The 26,321-nt window shown below is 34.3% G+C and overlaps 1 protein-coding gene across 1 annotated transcript in view; it reads right to left on the bottom strand.

Moving 5' to 3' along the window:
- LOC107158722 (probable ubiquitin carboxyl-terminal hydrolase FAF-X) overlaps window positions 1-26,321 on the bottom strand; it is a 119,284-nt gene that overhangs the window by 3,984 nt on the left and 88,979 nt on the right. Inside the window, exons 33-43 of the mRNA XM_048797401.1 lie at window positions 16,980-17,153; window positions 12,053-12,194; window positions 9,347-10,097; window positions 8,687-8,810; window positions 7,903-8,131; window positions 7,253-7,382; window positions 4,520-4,705; window positions 4,045-4,265; window positions 3,870-3,958; window positions 899-1,055; window positions 364-576 (exon numbers count right to left, since the gene is read on the bottom strand). Of these exons, the coding sequence (XP_048653358.1) occupies window positions 364-576; window positions 899-1,055; window positions 3,870-3,958; window positions 4,045-4,265; window positions 4,520-4,705; window positions 7,253-7,382; window positions 7,903-8,131; window positions 8,687-8,810; window positions 9,347-10,097; window positions 12,053-12,194; window positions 16,980-17,153 (2,416 nt within the window). The remainder of the gene's footprint in view (window positions 1-363; window positions 577-898; window positions 1,056-3,869; window positions 3,959-4,044; window positions 4,266-4,519; window positions 4,706-7,252; window positions 7,383-7,902; window positions 8,132-8,686; window positions 8,811-9,346; window positions 10,098-12,052; window positions 12,195-16,979; window positions 17,154-26,321) is intronic.

The raw sequence follows: 26,321 nt of genomic DNA, 5'->3' as shown, positions 1-26,321 counted from the left end.
CACACCCGGTGGCAGATTTCTTTTTGGAACTTAACCCAAGAGTGCTTAAAAATTTTTAATTTTTGACATAGGGTCTTGATGAGTTACTGAGATTGGTCTTGAACTTGTGATCCTTTTTGCCTCAGCCTCCTCAGTCCCTGGAATTATAGGTGTGAACCACTGTGCCCAAGATATAATAATTGATAAGAAAAACAAAGGGGTGGTGAAAGTCTTCCAAATGTTAAGAGTAAGTCAGTAATTAATGCTAACCATTAAAACAAATAAAACCACAATTACCAATTGTTAATACATAAATACTAAACTAAAAAAAAAAAAAAATAAAATCACTTTTTTTCCACCTTCCATTCTATTGTCATTTTTTACCTCTTCTGGACAAAGTTCACAAGCTTTTGTAACTGTCACTCTAGCACTATGTGACCTTTCTAAAAAATAACCATTTGAGGTCTCATTGCTTTGTACTGGTGGAGACCAATTGTTGTAAGTGTACTGAGGATTGCCAGTATATGGTCTTCTTTCAAGTTCATCTCCAAGCCACTCCACTGCCCAGGTCCACTTTCTCTTAAGGTCTCCATTACCCTTAAAATAAATAAATAAATAAATAAATAAATAAATAAATAAATAAATTCAACTTATTGAAACTAATTTTTCAAAATCAAGTTAAAATGGCAATTCCCAAATTTTCATAATTATTATCTTTTAAAATGTGGATTTGGCATTATACCAATTTATAATGAATAATTCTTTGTTTTTTTTTTTGGTACTAGGGATTGAACCAGAAGGGGTTATCAACTGAGCCATATCCCCAGACCTTTATTTTAGGGCCTTGCAAAATTGCTAAGGCTGGCTTTGAACTGGTGATTCTCCTATACAACCTTGCCCGGGTTGAAAGAATTCTTACCTGTAAAATTTGGTAAGCAACAGGACAACTGTTAAAGAGAGCTACCATACACTTTATACACTGATATGCTCTTTTTTGATAGTGATTCTTAGAGCGCTGGATTGTATCAAACAGCCCATCACGGTCATTTGGAATTCCTTTAAGTGCATTGTGAATTCTAAAAACAAAACAAAACAAAAAAACCCAGATATAAATAAATTTTAGGTGCTTTCTAGTCACTATTCAGTATATGATATAATCCAATTTCCTAAATGAATAGTATCAATAAACTTATTTAACAGAAGGAAAAAAGTCCAGAGAGGTTAAATAGCTTTGTCAACATTATAGAATTAAAAAGTCGTGGAGCTCATTCTGTTACATTAAACATTTTTTTTTTCAATACTAGTGACTAAACCCAGTTGCTAATCCTTTTTTATAATAAATTTAAGTGTAAAAGTGAGTTAAGGGCAATAGTCCACTATTTTTATTAGTTAAATCACATTTCTTTAAGAATACTTCAGGTGAGAATAACTGATTAGTTGGCTCATTTTTGTAAGACTATATTTCAGAATTTAAAGTTACAATCCACTGACTGAAAAAAGTGTAAAAATTTGATACATTAAACCAATCTTTAATACATATATAATAGGTAAAGCAGATTTTTTTCCACTGACAATGGCAGAATTTGATTTAGTAATGATCTATTACATCATTTAATTTCTAAACTGCTATAGAAAACTTTGGGCAATTATGACTCTCCTCAATAGTAATTTAAAAAATTAATTATACGCAAAAGCACACTTTCTTTGGAGTCATTACCTGGACAGAAAGTAAACAGAAAAAAATTCGATTTTATACACTTGTATCTTAGTAGAAATCATTAGATTCTAATAAAAAGACAATTTTCCTTTTTAGCCAAGATATTCACAGTATGTATCTTTATTTGGAAAATTCAACTTTCAAATATAATTTCTTTCAGACAAAAAAAATAACATGTTCAATGTGCAGTGGTAAATGCCTGTAATCCCAATGAAGCCGAGACAGCCCAGCCTTGGTAACTTACTGAGATCCAGTCTCAAAAAACAAACAACAAAAAATGAAGACTATAAATATAGTTGAGGGGTAGAGTACCCCTAGGTTAAATTCCTAGTACCACAAAACACCAAAAACAAGGTTTCTTAAGATACTTGTAGTAATACTATATTCTATTTTATCATTTGGTCTTAATAATGACGTGATTCTTAATATTTTTTGTCAAATTTTTTCTTTATTTTTGGTACTAGGAATTGAAGCCAGGCATGGTTAACCAGAGCCACAATCCCAGCCCTTTTTTTGCATTATTCAGAGACAGTGTCTCACTGAGTTGCTGAGGTTGGCCTTGAACTAGCAATCCTCCTGCCTCAGCTTGCCCAGCTACTGGGATCACTGGTGTGTGTCACTTACCCTGGTATGACAAATGCTTTCATGTGTAATTTTGACCAATATTACCTTTATGTTTCTGGACATAGCAAATGATTTCTAATACCTCATGAATACTGTTAATTAAATAAAATAAATGTTATTTATGCACAACAGTTCAAGCAATACTTCATGCATTTTCTATTGATTTTGAAGATGAAAGTTTACTATTTTCCAAAATAATTTAGTTTTTATTTACTTTTTGGTACCACAGTAAGTATGTGGATAATATTATATTACATTATATTGTCTTATATTTAGAATATCCAAAAATCTCTACCAGACTGCCAAAGCTAATAAACAAATCAGCAAAGTAGCAAGTTATAAAATCAACATACAAAAATTATTAGCTTTCTTACATACCAACAATGACTTTGAACATCAACAAAGAAATCAGAAAATCAATCCATTTACAATAGTCTCAAACAAACAAAACAAAAAACCCCACAAAATCCCTAACACCCTCAAAACAAAATCAACCAAAACCAAGAACCAAAAACACAAAAACACAAAACCCAGGAAAAATCTAACCAAAGAGATGAAAATCTCTGTAATAAAAATTTTAGAATATTGAAGAAGGAAGACTGAAGAAGATGGAAAGATCTCCCATGTTCATTGACTGGCAGAATCAATATGGTAAAATGGCCATACTACCAAAAGGCAATATACTGATCAAGTGTAATCCCCATCAAAATATTAACAACATTCCTCACAGAACTAGGGGGGAAAAATGTCTCAAAATTCATTTGAAATAATAAAAGACCCAGAAGATCCAAATTCATTTGAAATAAAAGACCCAGAAGAGTCAAAGCAACTCAGTAAAAACAAACAAACAAATTAAAAAAAATGCTAGAGGCCTCACAAAAACTGATTTCAAATTATAATACAGAGGTATAGTAATTAAAAATGGATGGTATGGCACAAAATAGAAGACAGATACAAACTCACTCAGATACAATCATTTGATCCTTCATAAAGCAGCCAAAAAACAAACATTAAAGAAAAGGACTTTTAAACAAAGGTGTTAGGAAACTGGTTTTCAAATCAACTAAAAATGGGTCAAAGACACAAATATTAAGACTAGAAACTAAACAACTCTCAGAAGAAATGCAGGGTCAATACTCCAGCATAGAGAAACAGGCAACTCTCTCAATAGGACCCCTACAGCTCAGGAAATAATGACAGCAAGAATACACACAGTAATAAATGCTGGGAGGATATGGATTAAAAGGAACACTTTTACACTATTGCTGGGATTGTAAATTAGTATAATCACTGTGGAAATCAGTATGGAAGTTCCTCAAAAGACTAGGCATGGAAGGAACTATCATGGGGCTGGACTGAGCTATAATACTTCTGTCTTGTTCAGGGGCATAAACAGCACTTCCAGAATAGAAAAAAGACCCAGAGTTCAACCCCCATTCTCAAGACACTGAAAGAGCTCCCAAAACTGAAACCATATTTGCTAACTGGCATTTGCACTTATTTCTACAACTTGGGAGAGATAATTAATGCTGGTAGCAAGAGTATCCACCTGTGAGTCTGCCAGGAATCCTCAATCAGTAAAATTTGCAAAAGTAGATCCAAATATGGCCGAAGTTCATAAGTATATGAATAGGCAACCTAAAAATAGGTAAAACATAGTAAATATAAATACTTAAAGGAGTATGAATAAATTACATACAAACGAAAGTTAATATTTATTTAACCTGCCAGAGAAGTTCACTGAGAACAGCAGATGAGAACTTAGGATTCTCCCAGGAGCAGAACCGAAGTAACTTAATGGTCTCCTCTGAGTTACTGCAGTCTTCAATAATTTTCTTCACATAACTTATTCTCACAAATAAAATATCTGCCACATTCTGCTGAATTGGCATTATAGGTTGTGATAAATTAGCATCACCAAAAGGGTTGGGAAGGGGGGGATTACCTAGGAAAGATTTGACATTAATGAAAAGCCAACAGACTTGTCCACAAAATCATAATACTAAATTTATTATTTCAAAAAAATAACTCTGAACTTAAGCCTCCTAGGCATAGTAACAAAACTCACAAGACCACATATTACAAGATAATAAAATGTAAAATTGTAAAAATTAATCTTGAGAATTACTTTCAGTCAAGAAGTGTTCATAACGAACATTATTTTAAAACTACTATAAAGAATGGAACATTCTACTTTACCATTGATTGAAGACTGGGTTCTTGATGAAACACTGCAACAGCGTATCAGCTGAGACACTACTGAGTATAATTTGCCTAATTCAGCATATTGATATTTGATTGGAGGACCTGGTCCTTCATCTAAAGATACAAGCATAAAGGTGGCAGGTACGTTCAATTTCAGAAGCTGTGTCTTTTCCGCAATACCTATGAAAAAGGGTACAAATAAGGTGTTAAAAAATATTAGGAAGGACAGGGATTAAGTAATTAAAAGGTAATTATCATAGCTTCTCATAATTTTATAACTACAGCTATCGTCTGTTTAGAATGTAGCAATATAGAAAGAATGTAGAAAATTAAGATTAAATATTATCACTGTGAAATGACAACAGCTCTGGCATTCCAATTATAGAGGTACTCAGGAAAATGTACTTTCTAGCATCTTAGAGAGGTTAGAATGGTCTAACCTAAATTCTCTAGCACTTCTCATCCTCCTAAGGAAAGTCAGAAACTAAATTTCCAATCTGTTTATCTAAGCTAAGTGCTTGGGGTATAAAATGCCTATATTTGTTGTTTCTACATTTCTTATTTTCTAATATGGATGTACATTTTGTTTTTATCTTAACCTTTGATGCCTGAAGCTAAAAGAGGTCTCAAATATTTAGGTTCCCCTTCATAACACTATTTTTCCTTGATCTTCTTCCTTACCAGCTTTTAAGAATATATATCTGAGTGAGATCATGTGAAGCTTGTTGTCTCTTTGAGTCTTGTTAATTTCACATAACATGTTATTCTCCATTTTCATCCATTTTATTACAAATGACCATTTCATTCTTTTTTTTATGTCTGTATTCCACTGTTTGTGTATTTGTTGTTATACACCACACTTTACATAATATCTGTTTATGAACAATGCTTTAAGAGAACTATAGATTTGACATACTGTTTTTTTTTTTTTAAAGTTGGGCATAACCAGTAGCAGGATTATGGGATCACACCTAGTACACAGAAGGATTAACAGCTAACTACCTTAGTAGTAATTCTTGCATGTGCCCATATACACATATACTGAGTTACATCCCCACATCTTTTTATTTTGAGTCAGTCAGGGTCTAAGTTGCTGAGGTTGGTTTAGAACTTGCAACCCTTCTGTCTCAACACTGGAGTTTCTGGGATGAGATCAGTTGTATTTTGAGGAACCTCTGTACTATTTTCCACATGGTTTATCATTTTTTGAATTTTTTTGAATTGGCACTGTAATTCATTTTCTGATAAAATATAACCTTTTTAAGGGAAATAGGCTATTTAAGCACACACCACCCTTACTGTGAATGTGAATATTCATTATTCATCACAAAAATATTAATATATTTGGCCACAGGGTACTGTGGATATTACACAATGTATTACAAACATATCACTTCATTTTTGTCAAACCAAGAAATGAAACCCTAAAACATGTCTGGTCCTATGCACTTAACATTAAGATATCAAAGTATTCCTGGCAGGTGAAACTACAATTAGATTTTATTATAGACCATGATGTGTGGCTTATGAACAGGGAATATTTAAAATGATAGCTGTACAGAATATAAGTTTTTTGAGTGCTCGGCCTGGATATTTTTACATTTGAAATAAAAACTTCGTAAAGACTTCATGCATGGTTGTATGAAAGTACCAACTGCCTAGTACTGATGATTAAACCCAGGTGGTTTGCCACCAAGCAACATTCTTATACCTTTTAAAATTTTATTTGGACACATGACCTTGTAAAGTTGCCCAGGCTAGCCTTCAACTTGTGATTTTCCTGCTTTACCTTACTGGTTTGCTGGATAATTAGACATGTGTCAAAGTGTTTGGCTTACTACTTCAATTCTTGAGGATATGATTTTTAAAATTTTTTTTTTAATTTGTGATTTACAATTTTTTAAAAAAAACTTGTTCTGATCTGGGGTTGTGGCTCAGCGGTAGAGTGCTTGCCTGGCATGCGCGAGGCCCTGGATTCGATCCTCAACACCATATAAAAATAAATAAATAAACAAAATAAAGGTATTGTGTCTAACCAAAAAATAAATATTAAAAAAACCCAACTTGTTCTAATTATAAATGATAGCAAAATGCATTTCGATTCATTGTATACAAATGGAACATAACTTTCATTTCTCTAGTTGTACACGGTATAGAGTTGTGCCATCTAGAATGATGATGTTTATCTCATTCCTAAACCTTATTTATGAGGAAGTGATTTCTAAACATGACAAGTTCACAACTATTGAAGATACTTTTATAAACCAGTAATACCTTACCCTAACTCTAAGGATTTTCAGTTGGTGTGGGATGTGGCCTGGGTAGTTAATATTTTTCAAAAAAGCAGTATTAGGAGATGTAAACATAAATCAGACATAGAATCTGACCTTAAAGACTGTTAGGGACAAAAGGGTTAAGTGCTTAAGTTATTTTATAATAGAAGATGAGAAATTTCATTTAAAACGTTATAGTCTAGAGGTGTAGCTCAATGGTAGAGTGCTTGCCTAACATGTGAGAAGCACTGGGTTCTATTCTCAGCACTTCATATAAATAAATAAAATATAAAGGTCCATTCGACAACTAAAAAACAGAAAAACAAACTTCAAAACTTATACAAATTTGCAGACAGCCACACTCAAGCAAATTCCATCTCATCATCTGATTAAAATCTTTTTTTCATTTAATATATAAATATAAAACAAATTGAAAGTTATGAAAAGTTCTTACCTAAATTGGCATACATTACAAACAAATTGAAATATTGTTGTAAATGACGTCCATGTTCTGAAACTTCCCTTCTCAGGAGATTTAATACTGCTTTTAGTAAGTGGTCACTCAAGCTCAAGTTATCAGATTTCTATGAATAATAAACTATCAGTTATTTTTATCAGCAACAGCATATATAAACTGTATAGTTTTATTTGCATAAAAAGAACCATGTTCATAAATACTGTAAAAGTTTCATGAAATAAATTATTAAATATAATTGCTTTGTGAGAAAAAAGAACTGCAATAAAGATCCTTTATAATGTTTAAATTGTAAAGATAAAAATGCGTGTTATAATTTTTGCATTCAAGATACTTAACAAATTTTGTAATTATTAATTATGTTATTATAAATCAGCATACAGGCCTTAAAATTTGCTAAATAACTACAAGTGACTCATAGAAACTTCTCTTCATCTTTTCAGATTAATGATCACTATTTTCACTATCATAAAATAATTTTTAGGAACCACAGTATCATAACATTTATGTTTAGACACATTTCTGCATGGTAAATATGTCATACACAGGCACATAAATATGCTTCTTTACACCTGTTTAAAGAAAAACTTACTTTCAAGTATTTAATTAGAAAGAAAGTATGCAGTTACCTGACTACAATGTGTCCCTGGCGATGCAAAAGGTGAAGGAGAAGAACCATCTTGCAAGGAAAAATGTGCAATAAATACTATAAGTTTTGCAAACACACCCCTCACTTCTGCACTAGGGCACTCCAGAAGGTATTCAGAGAAACGATTTGATACATTAAAAAGAACATTATGAGCAAACCAAAAACGAACATTCTTGCTGTGACGAAGAAGAATGCACAAAGCATCATACCTAAAATAGAAACATCTATGATTATGAATTTTTATTAATATGCTTATTTTGGTTGCTATAACAAAGACAAAGGGTTCTCTGGACCAAATAATGATCATGACTGGTTATAGTACAAATATGAAACCAGATGACTATCTATTTCCATGTTACAAAATGAATTCAGGAGTCTCTGCAAATATTTTCATCTTTTAACGTGAATGATGCTGAAAGAGTTGTTAAATCAAGGACCTATAATAAAAACTCCTCTATACTATTAAAATCAGCAACAACTGAAGAATATAGCAATTTAAATATCTACCTTTTTAATGCTAAGCAAGAATTTTACTTAGTGAAGATAAACTTAATATTTTCATGATGAACAATACTGAAGATATAAAACAAATTAACAAAAGAAAACCACATTTTCAGTAATATGGCATATTTAGATTAGACATTTTTAATAAGATTTTTCTTAGCATCATTGTATCTTGAACTAAAAGACCCATATTATAAAAAAATAAATCAGTATACTAAATAAATTCAAGTACAATATGAACGAAATCTAAAGCCATGTACCAGTCACTGGCAGGGCCACGAACTATTTTCTTGGTATGAAATCCAGTGGTAAAGAGGAATCTAGCAGCAAGTTGAATGCTAATCATAGTTATTTCTTCTGCTTCAGGTAACAAGTAATCTTGTCCTTTAAATAAACAGTGCACATGCAATCAAACAGACTTTATTTTCAGGTTCCAGGAGTAATGCTTAGTGATTATTTTAATACCTCACTAAAACACGTCTTTAAAAATCAAACAAATGCTTGAGTCAAAATAATTGTTTCAGTAAATAAAAGCACCTCTACTTTCTCCAACACAAAGCCTCACTTTTTTTAAAAAATATTTTTTTTAGCTATAGATGGACATATTTTTATTTATTTTTACGTGGTGCTGATGATTGGAACCCAGTTCCTGATACATGTGAGGCAGTTGCTCTACTATTGAGCTACAGCCCCAGACCTTAAAGTCTCACTTTTCAAAGGTAAGATATTTTAAAATTTTAATTTAAAAATAGCTTGAACTGAAAATGCTGATACGTTCACATGAATTAAGGTTAACAGGAATATTAAAAAAAATAAAGAAAATGAAGAAAATATTTAAAGAGAGATTGATGTCTGACAAGAAATTCTAAAAATAAGTTAAGAATTATTTTTTAATAAGAAACTAATTTCAAGAAACTTACCTGGAGCAGGATTTAAGTAAAGAGCATTACATGTAAGCAATTTTTTCACAAACTGAAAATATTCTAAACTATACTGCATTCGATTATGCATAAACTGCACATTTTGTTTCCATACGCTTTTCTCAATGGCTGGTGACATAATAATCTGATGGGATCTAGTGACAGATAACTCTGAAATGTATCTTATCATCTTATCATCTTCATCAACTGTGTCCATTCGCTCATAAAAAAGTATATAAGCATTCCACCACCGTTTCTGCCGTCTGTATGACATACGCTTCATCATATGATCAAATACTTCTTCCATGTATTCTCCACCAAAGCATTGATTCTTCATTTCTTCATCATCATCCATTTTACATTCTGTTACATCTCCATCATCAAATTTATACCAGTGATCTCTCTCACCATCTTTACCATTCCTTTGAATGATGTAAGAATAATAATGTCCACCGCTTGCTTGACCACTGTGTACAAGCACACCTACAAGTCTGTATTTTGTGTTTCTTGTATTCTCACTTTCTGACTGCTCCTTCTGTCCAATCAACTGACTCTCTGAGTTTATGTTATCGCCTTCCAGCTTTGCAACACCTGCTACTGTGTAAGGTTCCATATCCAGTTCTCGGGGAAATTCAAAATAATCATTGAATTTGATTGCACATTCTCTCTCCCAATCATAGTCAAATCGTTTCAATTGGATAGCAAGAACAGGAGGCAATTTTTTGATTAGCAAGCGTTTTACTGTATCAACCTGCAATTAGTAAACAATATAAATGCAAAGATGGAAAGAATCTGTAAAACTACATAAAAACATGATATTTTCACAATATTTCATTACCAAAATAACACAGGGCAATTATAGAATAATTTTTAAATAATGTTTACCAAGCCTAAAAACATGTAAATAACCTCAGTTTTTTACAATTTGCAAAAACTAGTAAGTAAAACACTATTGGCTACCTGGTGCTATTATTATTATTTTTTTTTAAGAGAGAGAGAGAGAGAGAGAGAGAGAGAGAGAGAGAGAGAGAGAATTTTTTAATATTTATTTATAACTTTTTGGTATTTATTTTTCAGTTTTCAGCAGACACAACATCTTTGTTTGTATGTGGTGCTGAGGATCGAACCTGGGTCACACGCATGCCAGGTCAGCGCGCTACCGCTTGAGCCACATCCCCAGCCCCTCTATTGTTTTCTAATGATTACTTTTTTTAATATATATTTTTTAGTTGTATGTGGACACAATATTTTTATTTATTTTTATGTGGTGCTGAGTTTCAAACTCAGTTCCTCAAACATGCAATGCAAGTGATCTACCACTAAGCTACAACCCCAGCCCCTCTAATAATCACTTTAATATTTACTTTTATACTAATAAGCAGAATTGCTGTAAGTAATGATAACAGCAATTATTACATGACTTATAAGTCATGTAATACACAGCTATTCATGTATTAATGGCTTTAATCCTTATTAGCCTTTGAAAAAAGTACTATTACTTTAAAGAATGCAGATTAAGCCAAGTTTAATGGCATACACAGGTAATTCCAGTGACTTGGCTGAGACAGGAGGATCCCAAGTTTGATGCTAGCCTCAACAAATTAGCAAGGCCTTCAGCAATTTAGTGTCTCAAAATAAAAAGCCAAAAGGGCTGGGGACGCAGTTCAGTATAAAGCTCCCCTGGATTAAATTTCCAGTCCCAAAATGAAAAAGAAGAAAAAAAAATTGCAAATTAAAGATAGCCAAAAATATGAAGAAACTGACTGTCAGAGTTGTGGGTAAATAGGCAATATGGCTTTATAAAATATAACCCAATTAATGTTTAAAGTCAAAACAATACAGGCAACTTGGAGATGAGAAAGCATGACAGCTGAGAAAAAGACTTATCTGTCACTTACTGCAATGTATTTTTAAAAACATGTTATCATTTATTATACAGAGTTTTCAAAAATAAAACTAGTTGGCTGAGTCTAAAAATCAATTGATCTGGTTGATCAACTTCAAGCAGCTTTAAAAATTCTATTGCAACAAGATGAAATTAGTAAAATTTCAGAAATAGAAGGGTAATTTAGAATGTAACATAATATTTTTAGCATTAACTCTTTAGGTTTAAGTTCAACAGTGACCTATTTCAGAGCAGAGATGAAAACAATCTTGTTAAAGTACATAAAAACATGATATCTTTTACAATATTCTTTTGCTGACACAGCTTTAAAAGAATTATTGTGGGGCTGGGGATGTGGCTCAAGCAGTAACGCGCTCGCCTGGTATGTGCGGGATGCTGGGTTCAACCCTCAGCACCACTTAAAAATAAACGAAAGAAAGAAAGAAAGAAAGAGAGAGAGAGAGAGAGAGAGAGAGAGAGAGAGAGAGAAAGAAAGAAAGATGTTGTGTCCACTGAAAACTAAAAATGTCTTAAAAAAAAAAAAGTATTGTGGCTCTTCTAACCATAATACTTAAGTAGAAATGGAGCGGTTATCAAATTTTGAGATTGAGGACAAGCACCTCTGAATTTTCCCAGTTCTAGCAACGTAATCATTATTTTGAAAATTGTACAATACTTACCTTAAAAAAAATTATGAATCGTTGATGAATTTTTTGAATTTTATTTATTTATTGGTATGTGGTGCTGAGAATTGAACCCAGTGCCTCACACATGCTAGGCAAGTGCTTGACAACTAAGCCACAATCCCAGCCAATACTTACCTTTTTATCACATTTTTCACAACGATATGCATTTGCACCTTCCAATAAATCTCCTTTGATATACTGTTCCAAAGAATCAAGAAGATTTTGGTGATTTCTAACGTCAACATTCAAAGTTGTAAAAGATTCTTCACATTCGTATCTAAAGGTGTTATTTAAAAAATGATCAAAAGGATTATTCTTTACATTTCTAACAGTCATCTTTAGTTGAGGTGATGAAAAATAATTTTGCAGTACTTACTGCATAATGTCAAATCAATCAGTCATACAATGTTATTAATAAGTAGGAATTATCTTTTATTAGTCATTTTATTTTGTACCGAACACTATTTGATTCTTTTATGCTTATCTTCACATTAATTAAATACATGCTAGAGGGCTGGCTAAAGAGCTAGGGATGTGGCTTGGTAGAGGGCTTACCTTGCATGCACGAAACATTGGGTTCAATCCCTAGCACTACAAAACAAAAACAAAACGAAGATACATCTCTATGCTCCCTTTAAAGAAGGAAACTGGAGCTACAAAGTTTGAGCTTCCCCCTAACGTGGGATGGAAAGCACACTGTCATCCAGGCCCTCTTGTTCTATCTCTTCCAGGCTGTGTCTGTCGCTGTCCAGCTTTTTCATCCTCCTAGGCGGTGTCCTGGGTTCAGTACCAGGGGATGCTGAAGGGTCCAGTGCTGCTTTTGTTTTTGGAAGTGCATCTATCTGGATTCCAGTACAGGGAGTGTTGGATATCAAATACAGGACCTCTGCTTGCTAAGCAAAGACTATATCCTAGTCACATGGGCTCCAGCTTGATTCCTGTGGTTGACTACAGCACAGAGGACAGCTGAAGCTCAAAGGACATCTTTTTAAAGCAAATTGTAAATAGATGTTTCTGAAAACAAATTGTAAACTGATGTTTCTGAAACCTTCCAGATTTTTCCTAGAAGAAGATATGTCTGAGAAAAGAGATTATATCACCAAATAAGATTGGAAGGTTCTACTAAGATGAAATTTCATGAGTGAGGTTCTGTGGGAAGATGTTGCTTATGACAAATGGGAATATAATTTTGGGGAGGATGAGGATGAGTATGGGAGTCTGAAGAGACAAGATGCCAGAACACTGGAAGGCAGAAACAGCCTTTTAAGCCCAAAGCTGCCAGAAGAATACAACAGAGGGGCAATGCTGCCTTTTGGTTTTATGTTCATGAACACATGTTGCATAGCCAGAGCATTTGAAATTTCTACCACTTATAAACCAGACAGACTTGGTAATCATTTAACCTGTGACCTTGTCAAAGAAAATGTAATGAGGGCTGTATCACAAAGGGGAGAGATCAAGTTCAACTCTGAGTATAAGAACAAGACAACTGTAGAACCATGGAGTGTGGAAATAGAAAATTACTAAAATGAGACCTAAAGAATGGGGCACTGTTGCTAAAGTGGCTTAACAAGTCTCTTGATAAAACAGGCTTAGGCATCAAAGGTGAAGTATACAGTACTGGCTCAGATGTCAAGCAAGGGGGTTCTATCTATACTTGACTTAGCAGAATGTATACTAAAACTGGATACAGAAGCCCAAGGTGGGGTCTGATTAAAAAAAAGGCTCAGAAGAATCTAAATTTGGTTAAGGAATATTGCAGGTCTAATTTTCTTATCTGTTAAGGGTGTGTGTGTGTGTGTGTGTGTGTGTGTGTAGGCGGCACCAAGTAGGTCCCACAATCCTTCAGAGGACTGTGGAATAAAGTCAGCTGGAAGTTATCAAGAAAATCCTATAATGCTCAAGAAATGTTTAGTGAGGATGTCAGGATGCTTTGTGTTCCCAGTTGGGTAGCACTTAGAACAATGTGCACAGCTACAACTCTGGAAGACCCCAAATGCACCTCTTGTCTAAGAGATCTTTCCTCTCTCTTTCTATATCCTGGGCAGTGACTTCACTGGGAGCTGTCAGGTGATGTGAGCAAAAGGAGGGGATTTGCAGAAGTGAACATAGATTTAGGAATAAGTTCTGACAAGAATGTTGTTGCAGTGGTCAAATCACTGTAGCTGGGCCTTGCGTTGGGCAGTCTCTTCTGTAACACAAGCTGGAAGAAGTTTGTCTCCATGATAACTAGTTTTGATGCAAGGGGGAAAAAAAGTTTTATTAGAATAACAATAATCTTTTGTGGCCAGGGGGAAATCATATAGCAATGTGACAGTTACTCAGGGACCTACTCTGATACAATGTTTAGGTGATTCTACTGTAATGGTATGACTGTCATGGAATGCACTGATACAAATCTAGATGGTAGAGGACAATCACTGACATGTCCTTTTGAGGGAATTAAGAGAAATGGCACACTGTTGATAGCAAACTTTTAAAATATTTTTTGTTAAAGCAGGAGGAGTATATTCTAAAACAATGATAAAAGCATACTGAACATGAAATGAAACACAAAAGAGTAAGAAAAGATAATGAAACTAGGGTGAGAGAAAGCTGGTAGACAATTTTGATTTCATTTATGAGGTCATTTGAAATGAGGTTTGTCTAGCCTCACTGTTTCCTGTATTTCTGTTGTATCATCCCTAAAGCAGAGGAAGATAGTAAAACACTTGTCTCCAAGTGTTCCCTTTCTGTTTCCAAAATTCTAAGAACAATAACAAGAGCCTTGTCTAGAAAAAAAAAAAAAAAAGACATATATTATTTTGAAGAACACTGGCTTGCTTTTGTGCACACTGGGAACCAGGGCAAGATGTATACCAGGAGAGCTGCTCCTTGAAAGACTGGTCATATAAACAAACTTAAGCTAAACTAACCTTAGCTAATGCTGATGATGCCACTGCTTCTGCAGAATAACATACAAAAACATATATATCTACATATATATAAAGTTCCCATCCTAGATTGGAACTGAAGGCAATCTGGAAAGGCTGAGTCACGTGGCCAGTTGGCTATCACTGTACCATGAGAAGAGAGGTGCTGTCAACTGTCACACTTTTTGGAGCAGACACTAATCTCTTGTAAATTTCCCCCAACAAATCATGTACCTCCCATTCTGTCTCCAGGGACTTATCTTTGACTTTTCTGCAACATACCCCATCCACCTGGCACAAATGGACTTATGCAAGACAAGCTGTTCAAACAGAATTCATGATAAGTTTAAGACTCATCAAGTTCGGAACATGGTTATTCTAGACTTTTTGTTTGTTTGTTTGGTAGTGGGAATTGAACCCAGGGACATTCTAGAACTGAGCTACATCTCCAGCTGCTTTCATGTTTCTTAAAAAGTCGTTTTAGACTACTATTATTACTAAGGGTGAATTTTTAAGTGTTTTTCAATTTTTGTACAAGAAGCTTTTCTAACAAGTTCAAACAATATAGTCTATATTGCTTCTAGTATATGGTTCTAGTTATAAAAAGAAGTCCAGATTAAATAACATGAGAATGAGTCAGCAGTCCAAACTCTGGTAATATTTTACAACAGTGACCCAAAATTTGTGATGACACATATGATAAAATCAGAATATGAGATAGGAAGAATACATTCTCAACCATTAAATTCATTTATCAAAAAGAGATGAGTAAAGTACAGGAGATATATTTAGGTCACAGACCTTAATATTTATAAACTTTTAGTCAGGAGAAACAGGATAGAAACAAAAATAAAATCACTTACATAAATGAGTTATGCAAATTGCTGTATGATCAGCTATCTGCCTTCATAAGAAGAAAAAAAAGAAATCCTGAACAATATATATATATTCCAGAAAAATTAAAATATTCTAAAACCACAATGCCCTTTAATATAAGACAACTTGGGACTTGTATATATATCTAACAAGAAGTTTAGAGAGCATGTGTACTTTTGAATTTTGGATATTTTGACTAAACAGAATAAAGTATTAATTTCCAATTACTTTTAAAAGATGAAAAACTGAAGACTAAAAGAAACAGGTTATCAAAAAGTGATATACTTGTATTTCTAAAATTATGTAAAAGTTTTCAAAGGACTGAAAGTTGGCTAAGTGAAATGAATGCCTCTCAACTTGTGAGTGAACAGCACTATGAAATGATGAAAAAATTTCCTTTATGTAGTTATCACTTTTTGCTATATTAGTTCTTACCTTCAAAAGGACCTGCTTTACTAAATGTTTATATTTAACATGGTTGAGAAAATTTTCTTTTTTCTTTTTTGGTACCAGGAATTGAACCTTGGGGTGCTTAACCACTGAGCCACATATCCAGCCCTCTTTTGTATTTTCTTTAGACACAAGGTCTTTCTGAGTTGTTGAGGCTGGCTTTGAACTTGTGACTCTTCTGCCTTAGTCTCCTGAGGAGCTGGAATTATAGGTGTGTGCCACCATGTACCACTGAAAATATTATAGTATTTTGGTGAGAAAAAATTTCAAATCAACATTACATCAAGTACAAGTTTTGAAGTAAAACATTCAAATGATAATCATCCATTAACGACCTTTCTGAACTAAACCAATGGCTTTTTCTTTTCATTAGGAACCTAAAATTTCCTTTTTGATTATATCAAAGCCAAAATATAGTCCTTCCTACTAAATCATTTGATATGAAAATATACCTGAAATATTTCAAGAACAAGAACTGATGATGACTTAAAAATATACTTAGAAGACACATTAATATATTTCAACAGTAAATTATATTAGAACAAAGAAGGTCTTTTACAACAGTATTTGTAGGCTTTCCTAAAATACCATTTTACGTGTTGGGATGACAGAGCAAGGGTAAGAATGCATGAGGAAATAATGAAACACTAAAAATATTCCTTGGGAGAAAATTCAATAAAAATGTGGGAAATTGCAAACGCATATAAATCCTTCACAGTCCTAGGCATTTGGCAATAATTAGTATACTCCAAAATACAAGTGAAAATTTTATTTACACTGTTAAAAAAGACCAATATGCACACACTGAAAACACAGCAACTTACCTATGTGGACAGCCTTGGCAGATCTTCTGATCAGCAAAGGAACCTCCTAGGACTTTACTCAACATAGCTGGATGTCCTAAAGCTTTTAAAGCTTCATCCAAACTATCCACCAAAGAATTAAAAAATTCTAAGGCATCATGCTGCTCACGAAGATTAACAGGTTCCCCCCAAAGCCTATTAAATAAATGGAATAAAACAAGGAATAAGAGTCCCAAAATTTCATCTTCATAACAAAATAACGATGACAGAAACATAATCTAAAAGTTTATTCTTTACATAAGGGAAGATAAAATAAACCAATGCAAATTTTATAGTAAAGATATTGGAAATAAAGCTCATAATAAAAATAATTGCAGAGTTAATGAATTATTGTAAAACTCTTGGTGTAACTCAGATTGATGATAGAATATTTGTTTTATGAGATACAGTATTTCATATATTTTTTAATTCAAGTAGTATCATTTTCAAGTCAGAGAAACCCAACATATGACGATACTAGAGTTATTTTTCCTCACAATTCTGTGTTTATTCTTTGTGTGATTCAGTAAAATAGTCATAACACTTTATCCCTAAAGCATTTTTCCAAGTGAAAAGAGAAAAAGAAAGGGCTAGGGCATTTGCTTAGCATGTGTGAGAGTCACTGTGTTCGATTCTCAGCACCACATAAAATATACAACTAAAAAATAAAAAAAGGAAAAAGAAAAAGTTGACCATTTTGTTAGAATAAATGTATTTTCAATACTATAAGTGATTCTACATTTTATGTGAATCAGTTCTGAGAAAATTAAATATCAACTGTGTACACACAAAATGAGATATTGTGGCACATGCTTGGGATCTCAGATATTCACAAGGCTTACAGATTTGACGTTAGCCTTGGAAACTTAGTGAGACCTTTTCTCAAAGTATTGAGAAGAGGGCTGGGATTGTGGCTCAGTAGTACAGCGCTTGCCTAGCATGTGTGAGATGCTGGGTTCAATCCTCAGCAAAAATAAAATAAAGGTATGTGTCCAACAAAGACTAAAGAAGAAGAAGGAGGGGGGAGGAGGGGAGGACGTTAATATCTATATCGAAATAAAATAAAATAAAAAATAACTTAAAAAACCCCAAAGGCTTGGTTGATGTAGCATAGTCGGTTCAATTCCCTAGTAATACCAAACAATCACAACCACCACCAAAATAAGAACTACTATTGGCAAAACAGATGATGTAGTGGAAAGTACCAAGAATATCTACTTTAACATTATTCATACCACACCTGGAGAATGTATTATTTTTAGCAAATGTATGGCAATTTTCTGAATTTGCCATTAAGCTACATTGTCTTATTCATCCACATCAGGGTGAATTTTCACAATTTAAAAAGATTTCACTACACTAAAAATTCATTTTAAATTTATATAGACTAAAATGGGTGTGATGGTGCATGCCTACAATCCCAGAGGCAGGAGAATTGCGAGTTCAAAGCCAGCCTCAGCAAAAACAAGGTGCTAAAAGCAACTTAAGAGAGACCCCCTTTCTTTCTCAAAAAAAAAAAAAAAAGACCATTCTTGCGGGAAACAGGATGTTAAATTTTACAATGGTAGAAGTTATTCAACCACCAAACAATATTACAACATAAGTCCTAATATTAGCTTTTGTAGTCAGACACTTCTATCATTAATTCCTGTCAACTACTTATTTGTTGTCCAGATAAGTAGATTTTTCTAGGAGTCTAAGGGAGGCAGGCAGTATGGGTAGCTTAGGGAGGTTGTTTTAAATGAAAACTAAACAGAACCCCCACCCAAACTTAAAACTAAGATTTTCTGAGTTGCATCTGAGATGTAGTTCATCGTTTCAGATCGTGCTTTTATAATTGTTAAGAGTTTGTAAAGACTGTTACCTCTAACTCTTTCATGTAGTTCTTTTCCTACCAGACTATTTCCCCTCTCATACATGTAATGATAGTTAGCTCCAGAATACGCAACAGAAATTAAAGGTGACTTAATTTTTGCAGCTTTTTTACTATAAACAATATTTTCAGTTTACCTCAACTCTACGCAATCTCTCCAGAAGTAAGGAATGTCACTAGTTTCTCTGTCAATGTTCTACCTTGCATTATAGCCTAAAATCTTCAAGTTAGTAGCTCCTGTAGAATTCTTACGTTTCCTATCTCACAGATGTTAGTCACTCTTTTTCTTTTCTTTCTGATAGACCAGGTAGGTCATAAGGTCATAATTTATTTGTAGTAAGAATTTGCAAAATTTATTATCTAAATGCTCTTGGAATCAATTCCCCACAGATCTGAGCAAAAAGTGAACTTCTTAACCAGTTTCCCCACTGGCAGGTTCTTGCAAAACTATATATGTATTGCAATTATCAGGATCAGTACTGATACCAGTGTAAGCTTCAATCACATTCAGATTTCTTGAGTCTAGTTTATACCATTTTTGTGTATGTGCTTGTAAACAATTATCATGGGTATGTCTGTTTCTATTATGACAGTCAAGATATAGAACATTTACAGTATCATCAGGATCTATTAAGTTTTATATTTATACCCACAGAGCTGGGGGGATGGTGCTGGGTGGCTCAGTGGCAGAGTTCTTGCCAAGCGTATGTGAGGTACTAGGTTTGATTCTTAGTAATACATATAAATAAATAAAGGTCCATCAGCAACTAAATATAAAATTTTAAAAGAAAGAAAAAATAGAGCTGGGGATAAGGCTCAATGGTTGAGTGCCCCCTGAGTTTAATCCCTGGCATCCCCCCCCGCCCCCCCAAAATAATAGTTTTATAAATCATAAAATGTTACTATGGCCATTTTAATATCAATTCAGCCTATCCTAGAACATGAGAGATCTTTCCGTATTCTGAAATCTTCAATTTCTTTCTTCAGTGTTCTATAGTTTTCACTGTAGACATCTTTTGCCAGTTTTGTTATATTGATTTCTAAATATTTTATTTCTTTGTTTAGACACTGTAGAACCTAGTATTTAACTACTGAGACATATCCCTAATCCCTTTTTTATAAAGACAGGGTCTCAGGTTTCTCTGAGTTGCTTAGGGGCTCAGAAGTTGCTAAAGCTGGCTTTGAATTTGAGATTCTCCTACCTCAGCTTCCTGAGCTTCTGGGATTACTGGTGTGAACCACTGCACTTAGTGTATTTTATTCAATAACTAGATAACTAGATAACTGAGGATGCATCAGATAAAAAAAATCCTTTAGGTAAGGAGGTAAGGATCCATTAAGGGTCACATGTAAAAACAAGGGAAATACAGGATCCAAAAAAAAAAAAGGATCATTATGTTTCTGTGTTTAAAGATATGCTTTAAAAAAGAGGTAATTCTGTTAGAAGAGCTCAATTGTTACACCAGAGCTCTCATTTTCTGATAATAAACAGGAATGGATAGTGGGGCTTAGTGGGATGGACATACTCAAGGTATAGAAGGGGGCTCCGGGGAGGAGTCTAATAAGGACATTGAAGAGAACAGGGATTTGAGAGCAATGGAGATTTTAGATATATTCTTTTTTTTTAATATTTATTTTTTACTTGTAGTTAGACACAATGCCTTTTATTTATTTATTTATATGTGGTGCTGAGGATCGAACCCAGGGCCTTGCACATACTAGGCAAATGCTCTATCACTGAGCCCCAACCCCAGCCCAATATATATCCTGTTTTTGAAGATATGATCCTAATAATTCTAGCCAGAGGCTTTGTTGAGCCCATTCCTTTAAAAACTCTTAAAAAAACTTAAGGTACAAATTCTATATATGGCCCCAGAGCTCCATTTGTACAGAGCTTATTAGAATCTCTTGCCAATGAAGTTTAATTCCCAATGACTGGCTCACACTAGCTAAGATCTGCTTATCAGGGAGTGATTAAAAAATCTAAATGGACAGAACTTAGTACAAAAAAGGGTGACAGAATCAAGCTTATGATGTTAGTATCATTTATAAAATGATGATTGGAACTGGACAATTTGCTGACACAATTCTCCAGCTGAATTCTGATATACAGGTCTACCTGCAAATAAATGCAGCTGCTAAAAAAAAGACTTGGAGAGAGGGGCTAGGGTTGTGGCTCAGAGGGAGAGCACTTATCTAGCATGCATGAGGCACTGGGTTCGATCCTCAGCAACACATACATATAAAATAAAGATGTTGTGTTCACCTATAACTAAAAAATGAATATTAAAAAAAAGGAAAAAGAAAAAAAAGAAAAAAGACTCGAGAGAGTTGCCAAATAAGGGAGAACAGACTACGGGCAGCACTAACATTAAACAGGGTCCTGATGAACCTTACACACATTTTGTGGTACAGCTATATCAAGCTATTAGTGAAGTGATTAAAGAAACAGATGCTGACAATTTAGTGGTTAAAGTGGCTGTTAAAAATGCTAAGAAAACCTGTCAGGAGCTCATCCACCGTTATAATGAGAAAGAAATGGTTACTGATTTTGTATGTCTCTGTACTGAAACTGGGAGCATGTATGTTCAAAGAGTAACTTTGGCTAAACCCTAAAAAATACCTGGTAGCTTGGAAGAATAAAAATTCTAAAAGGTATATTTTACTTGTGGACAGAGTGGGCATTTAGCCAGAGACTGAGGAAAGCTACATGGCCAAAATACAAAGGAAAGCCAAACCAGGCCTGTGTCCTTGTTGCCACAGTGGTAAACACTGGGACAAATGAACACAGATCTCAAATGAATACACATGGATAATATCTGCCTCTTCAGAAGGGAAACAAAAGGCAGGCCAGCCCTGGCCCTGTCAAACTGTGGGGACACTGTCACTCACTCCAGAGCAGACAAAATCCTGCCAAACCTTTCTTCCCACCATCTAGGACCTGTATAGGGCTGCTGTGATTAGTGCGGCAAATTAGCAGGTTCTGGTGAGGGGCGATGGGAGATTGAAAGAAATAAGATTCACAAACACAGATCTTAAAGATTGAACAGCTGGGGTCAGGTAGAGTGCTGCTCTCTGATGGAGAAGCAGGTCTAAAGAATTACATCAGCAATCTACATACTATAGCTGCAATGTGCAATGTTAGGAACATTGTGCAGTTCTCAAGAAAGTCCATTGATTAAAAGTTACTAATTCCAGGGCAGATTAAGGAGAAGTGGAACAGGTGAAACATTGTGATTATTTTAGCAAGGAAACTCCTTCACTCCTAGGAGCTGTGTGCCTGAGAATAAGGTTGAAGTTGATAAGACTCTAGCATGAAGGACATTCCCATTGCAACTGGGCATCCTATGCCTTTGCACAGAAACTTTCAGAGTCATCAAATATCCACAGCAGTAAACTTATCAGGAATCCCAATCTCAGACACTGGTCTCCCAATCTCTGTCACCACTCTCCACACAGGGCCCCAGCAGGATGTGCAGAATTAAACCTCCACCCTACTGCCAGGAATGTACTGATACCCAAAATAGGCCAACACCCATTGGTATTTATGGCCATTTGCCTTCTGGCACAGTAGGACTTATATTGGAACAGAGAAGGCTAACTGTGAAGGGATTTCAAGTACTGCCAGGAGTAATGATCCAGATTTTACAGGAGAACTAAAAATCACCAATTCCATCGTTCAAGAACTTCCAGAAAATAATTTAGTTCCATTTCTTCTTTTGCCTTATTGATCAACAAGAAAAATTTCTATCACAAATACTTAGAGGTGGTCAAGAATTTGGCTCATCAGATAAGACATATTGGGAATAATTAGTAAGGAAAGATAATTAGTAAGGAAATAATTAGTAAGGAAGAACGCTTTCAATTCGAGCTTAAAATAAACAACCAAAAAAATTTCAAGGTATTATAGACCCTGTGGCAGATGTATCTGTTATTCCATAGTATACTGGCCTAAAAATTGGTCTTTACATAGAGTCTATACGAATTTGGAAGGCTTAGATAATATTTCTCAATCTGTACAAAGTGCTCAGTATCTTCGATGGAAAGTCTCAGAAGGAAACAAGAGACATTTCAATCATTATAGTCTTAAAAGTTTGCCAGTACATTTATAGGGTTGTGATATAGTAACGAGTCCTTTTACTAATGAGTCCTAGATCTGTGGTCACTTTTCAAATGTTTGATCAAAGATTTATTCCCAAAGGATTCAGCAAAAATCAACAAGGAAGGTATTCTCCAGTGGCACAATCTTCTCAAAGAAAAATATGGATTAGGATATACTTCTAATCATCCTTTCAATAGGATGATTAGGATGTATCTTTTCAATAGGATGATTAGGAGTATGTCTTTGACCCATAAGACAGCAGAAAAACTAACTGGACATTAGATGACCTCATCTAGGTTAATCAATGGCCCCTTACTGGGGGGAAGCTTCAACCAACTCATATAGTAGACCAAGAAAAGCTATAAGCTGGTCATACTGAATCTACTTTCAGTCCTTGAAATATTCTAATTTCTGTAATTAAGGAAAAAATCTGGTAATTGATGGATTCTCTAGTCTCAGCATCCTTCTTTCATAGCTATTCCATTTGATTATCCTTTAACTGTTACAGATTTAAAGGATTGTTTTTTCATTAAACCTTCACATCCAGCTACTTGTAAGTGCTTTACATTTAGCATTCCATCTATTAACTTTAAGGAGCCAACTAAAATATACTGTTGGAAGATGTTACCACAGTGTATGGCTAATAGTCCTATTTTATGTTAAACTTTTTGTAGCTCAAACAATAGCTCTTGTGCAAAAACAGTACTCTAATGCATATTTATTCATTATATGAATGACATATTTTGGCCCATCCTGATTCAGGTATACTTTTACAAATGTATGCTCACTTAGTGTTTTTGTCACTATGGACTTGTGTTTACCATTGAAAAGGTACAAAACCACCTCTCCTTTTTTAGGAAGTTTAATTGAAGAACGTAAAACTTGTCAACAAAATGTACAGATTAGAACTGATGTCTTATGTTCTCTCAATGATTTTCAAAAGTTAATGAAAGATATTAAATAGTTAAGGTCTAGCTTACAATTATCTACTACAGATTTGAGCACTTTTCTGATATTTTATGTATGGAATCCTTTCAGGCCTGTGCTCAACAGCTTGCTGCAGAAACAAAGGTGGTGTTAATAAAGGCTGAAACTGTCACTAAGATTGCACAACTACTAAAATTAATTCAAAGGAGCCTACACGTTTTTTCCTTTAGGAGCTATATGGTAGTCTTTAGGAGTTATCAAATGGCTTCATCTTGCTCTTTACTCAAACATCTTTAATCCCATTTCATGATCTTGTTTCTCAGCTTAGTAAAGGTAGAAATCCAGTTCTACAGAGCCTTCTCTTATTGTAGTACTGTTTTCAGTCCAATAAGGATGGCTATAACAAGTGGCTTCTGTTGATTTTTCTGCCAAGTAGAAAATCATTATCCTCATAATAGGCTTTATTCAGTTTGCTAGAGTGTCTTATTTTTCCAAAAATAGTATGCACCCAGCCAATACCTGAAGCACTTACAGTATTGATGGCTCCAGTACAGGTTAGGCTGGTTACTATAGTATCGCTAACACTAAAGTGGTACAAACTTCTTACATATCTGCACAAAGAGCCAAGTTTCAAGCTCCCATTTGTGCTCTATTCCAAGATGATAGTGTATGGGGAGCCAAGATAGCCAAACTCACTCGCCCTTGGGATATAACTAAATATATTAAGATGTTTTTAAAAATGGAACTCCCCAATGATAGAACTGGGTGCCTTTCCTAAATGGATAGTGTATGCCAACACTTGGCCAGTATGTCATAATGTCTATAGTAGTAATGAATATATTTTGGATTGGTCTTACAGAGTTGATGAGGGACACCTAAATCAAAAATCTATGATCCCTGGAGAATTTATAAGTAATGTTCTGACCTTTAGTGGTGGTGGAATACAAAGAGACCTTTAGAGGCTTGACAGCCTCCCTACTACCTGATCTGTGAATAAACATTGTCTTGTTGTGGCCTGTTTTAATTTCCAGAAATATGAAAGTAAACAGGACAACAAAAATCATTATGTAATTGTTATAAACTGTAAAGTGACTAAATGCATTATGAGATAACAGAGGTCAGGGATACTTGTGTTATAATAACCTTCGTTTATTTTTGACTACAGCTAATATTTGAGAGCCCTGGAATTCTGATACTGGAGTTCAAGTCTTATAATAGACTCATTCCCAGATAGGAGAAACCAGCATGCTCTTTAAGTCTTGTTATAACTGGAGATTCAGCTTGATAATCTGCTTTAGTCTCTATCATGACTGCTGCTATATCCTTATCCAAAGGCATACAAAATGCTCAATTTGTTACTGACTTGGCTAAATTTAAATTTAAAGCTTGGCTGCCATGCTAACTGCAGATATACTTGGGTCACAGCTTCTCAATGGAATTGGGAGAAAATTATAAATCACTTAATGGGCATTTGGTAAGGAAACAATGAGCCTGGATCTAATACGTTATACCATCATAGCCAAGATATTCAAGAAAGTCAAATTGACTCTGTGGATCACACATGGCTTGCTAAACAAATACTTAATGATCTAAATGGTTTTACTCTTTGGAATATGTTGTGATACAGTTTTGGATGCCAAATCTTCTGAGGAGAAATCTAATGACTCCAAGTTTTAACCCATCACTTGCATTTAAAAAATAAAAAAGGAACAGATGTGGAGAGTGGTGACAGAGACTAGGAGAGCAGTGACTTGAGACTGGGGGTTTCTGAAGACTTCATGGCTGTGGTGTACCTGCTGCGTGGGACTGTGCAAGGGCACAGGATACCTAGTTGGCATGGTAATACCCCACCTGAAGAGGCTATGTGCAAGAGTCTTATCAGCTTTGACCTTGATCTCAGGTACACAGCTCCAGGGTACAGAAGAATTCTCATGCTAGATAACCACAATGTTTCTTAAGCTCTGGTATTCCTGAACCTACCCGCTTAACAGTAACTTTCAACAATGGGCCTCCTTGAGAGCAGCATAAAGCTCTTAACAGTGCACACTGCAACTGTGGAAAAGCTGCATAGATGTTTCTAATTATGTAACTTTCCTGAGTACAAAGAATAATGCTTGCAAAGACTTTAACCTGATAATGAGTCATATATAAATAAAGATTGCTGGAATAACTCTTCAGATCTGCTTGTCCATCAGAGAGCACACCTCCATCTGATCCCAGCTATTTATGTTGACATCTGTGAGTCTTTCTTTTCTAATCCCCCATCAGCCCTTACTGGTACCATGCTTGGTTGTGTAGGACATGGCAAATTTGGCATAACTCTTCTTCAAAAAAAAAAAAAAAAAAAAAAAAAAAAAAAAAAAAAAAAAAAAAAAAAAAAAAAAAAAAAAAAAAAAAAAAAAAAAAAAAAAAAAAAAAAAAA

Source organism: Marmota marmota, unplaced genomic scaffold (assembly GCF_001458135.2).
Source record: "Marmota marmota marmota unplaced genomic scaffold, marMar, whole genome shotgun sequence".
Taxonomy (NCBI): Eukaryota; Metazoa; Chordata; class Mammalia; order Rodentia; family Sciuridae; genus Marmota; species Marmota marmota.
The sequence above is the reverse complement of the archived record's forward strand: the minus strand, read 5'-3'. Positions and strand labels throughout refer to the sequence as shown.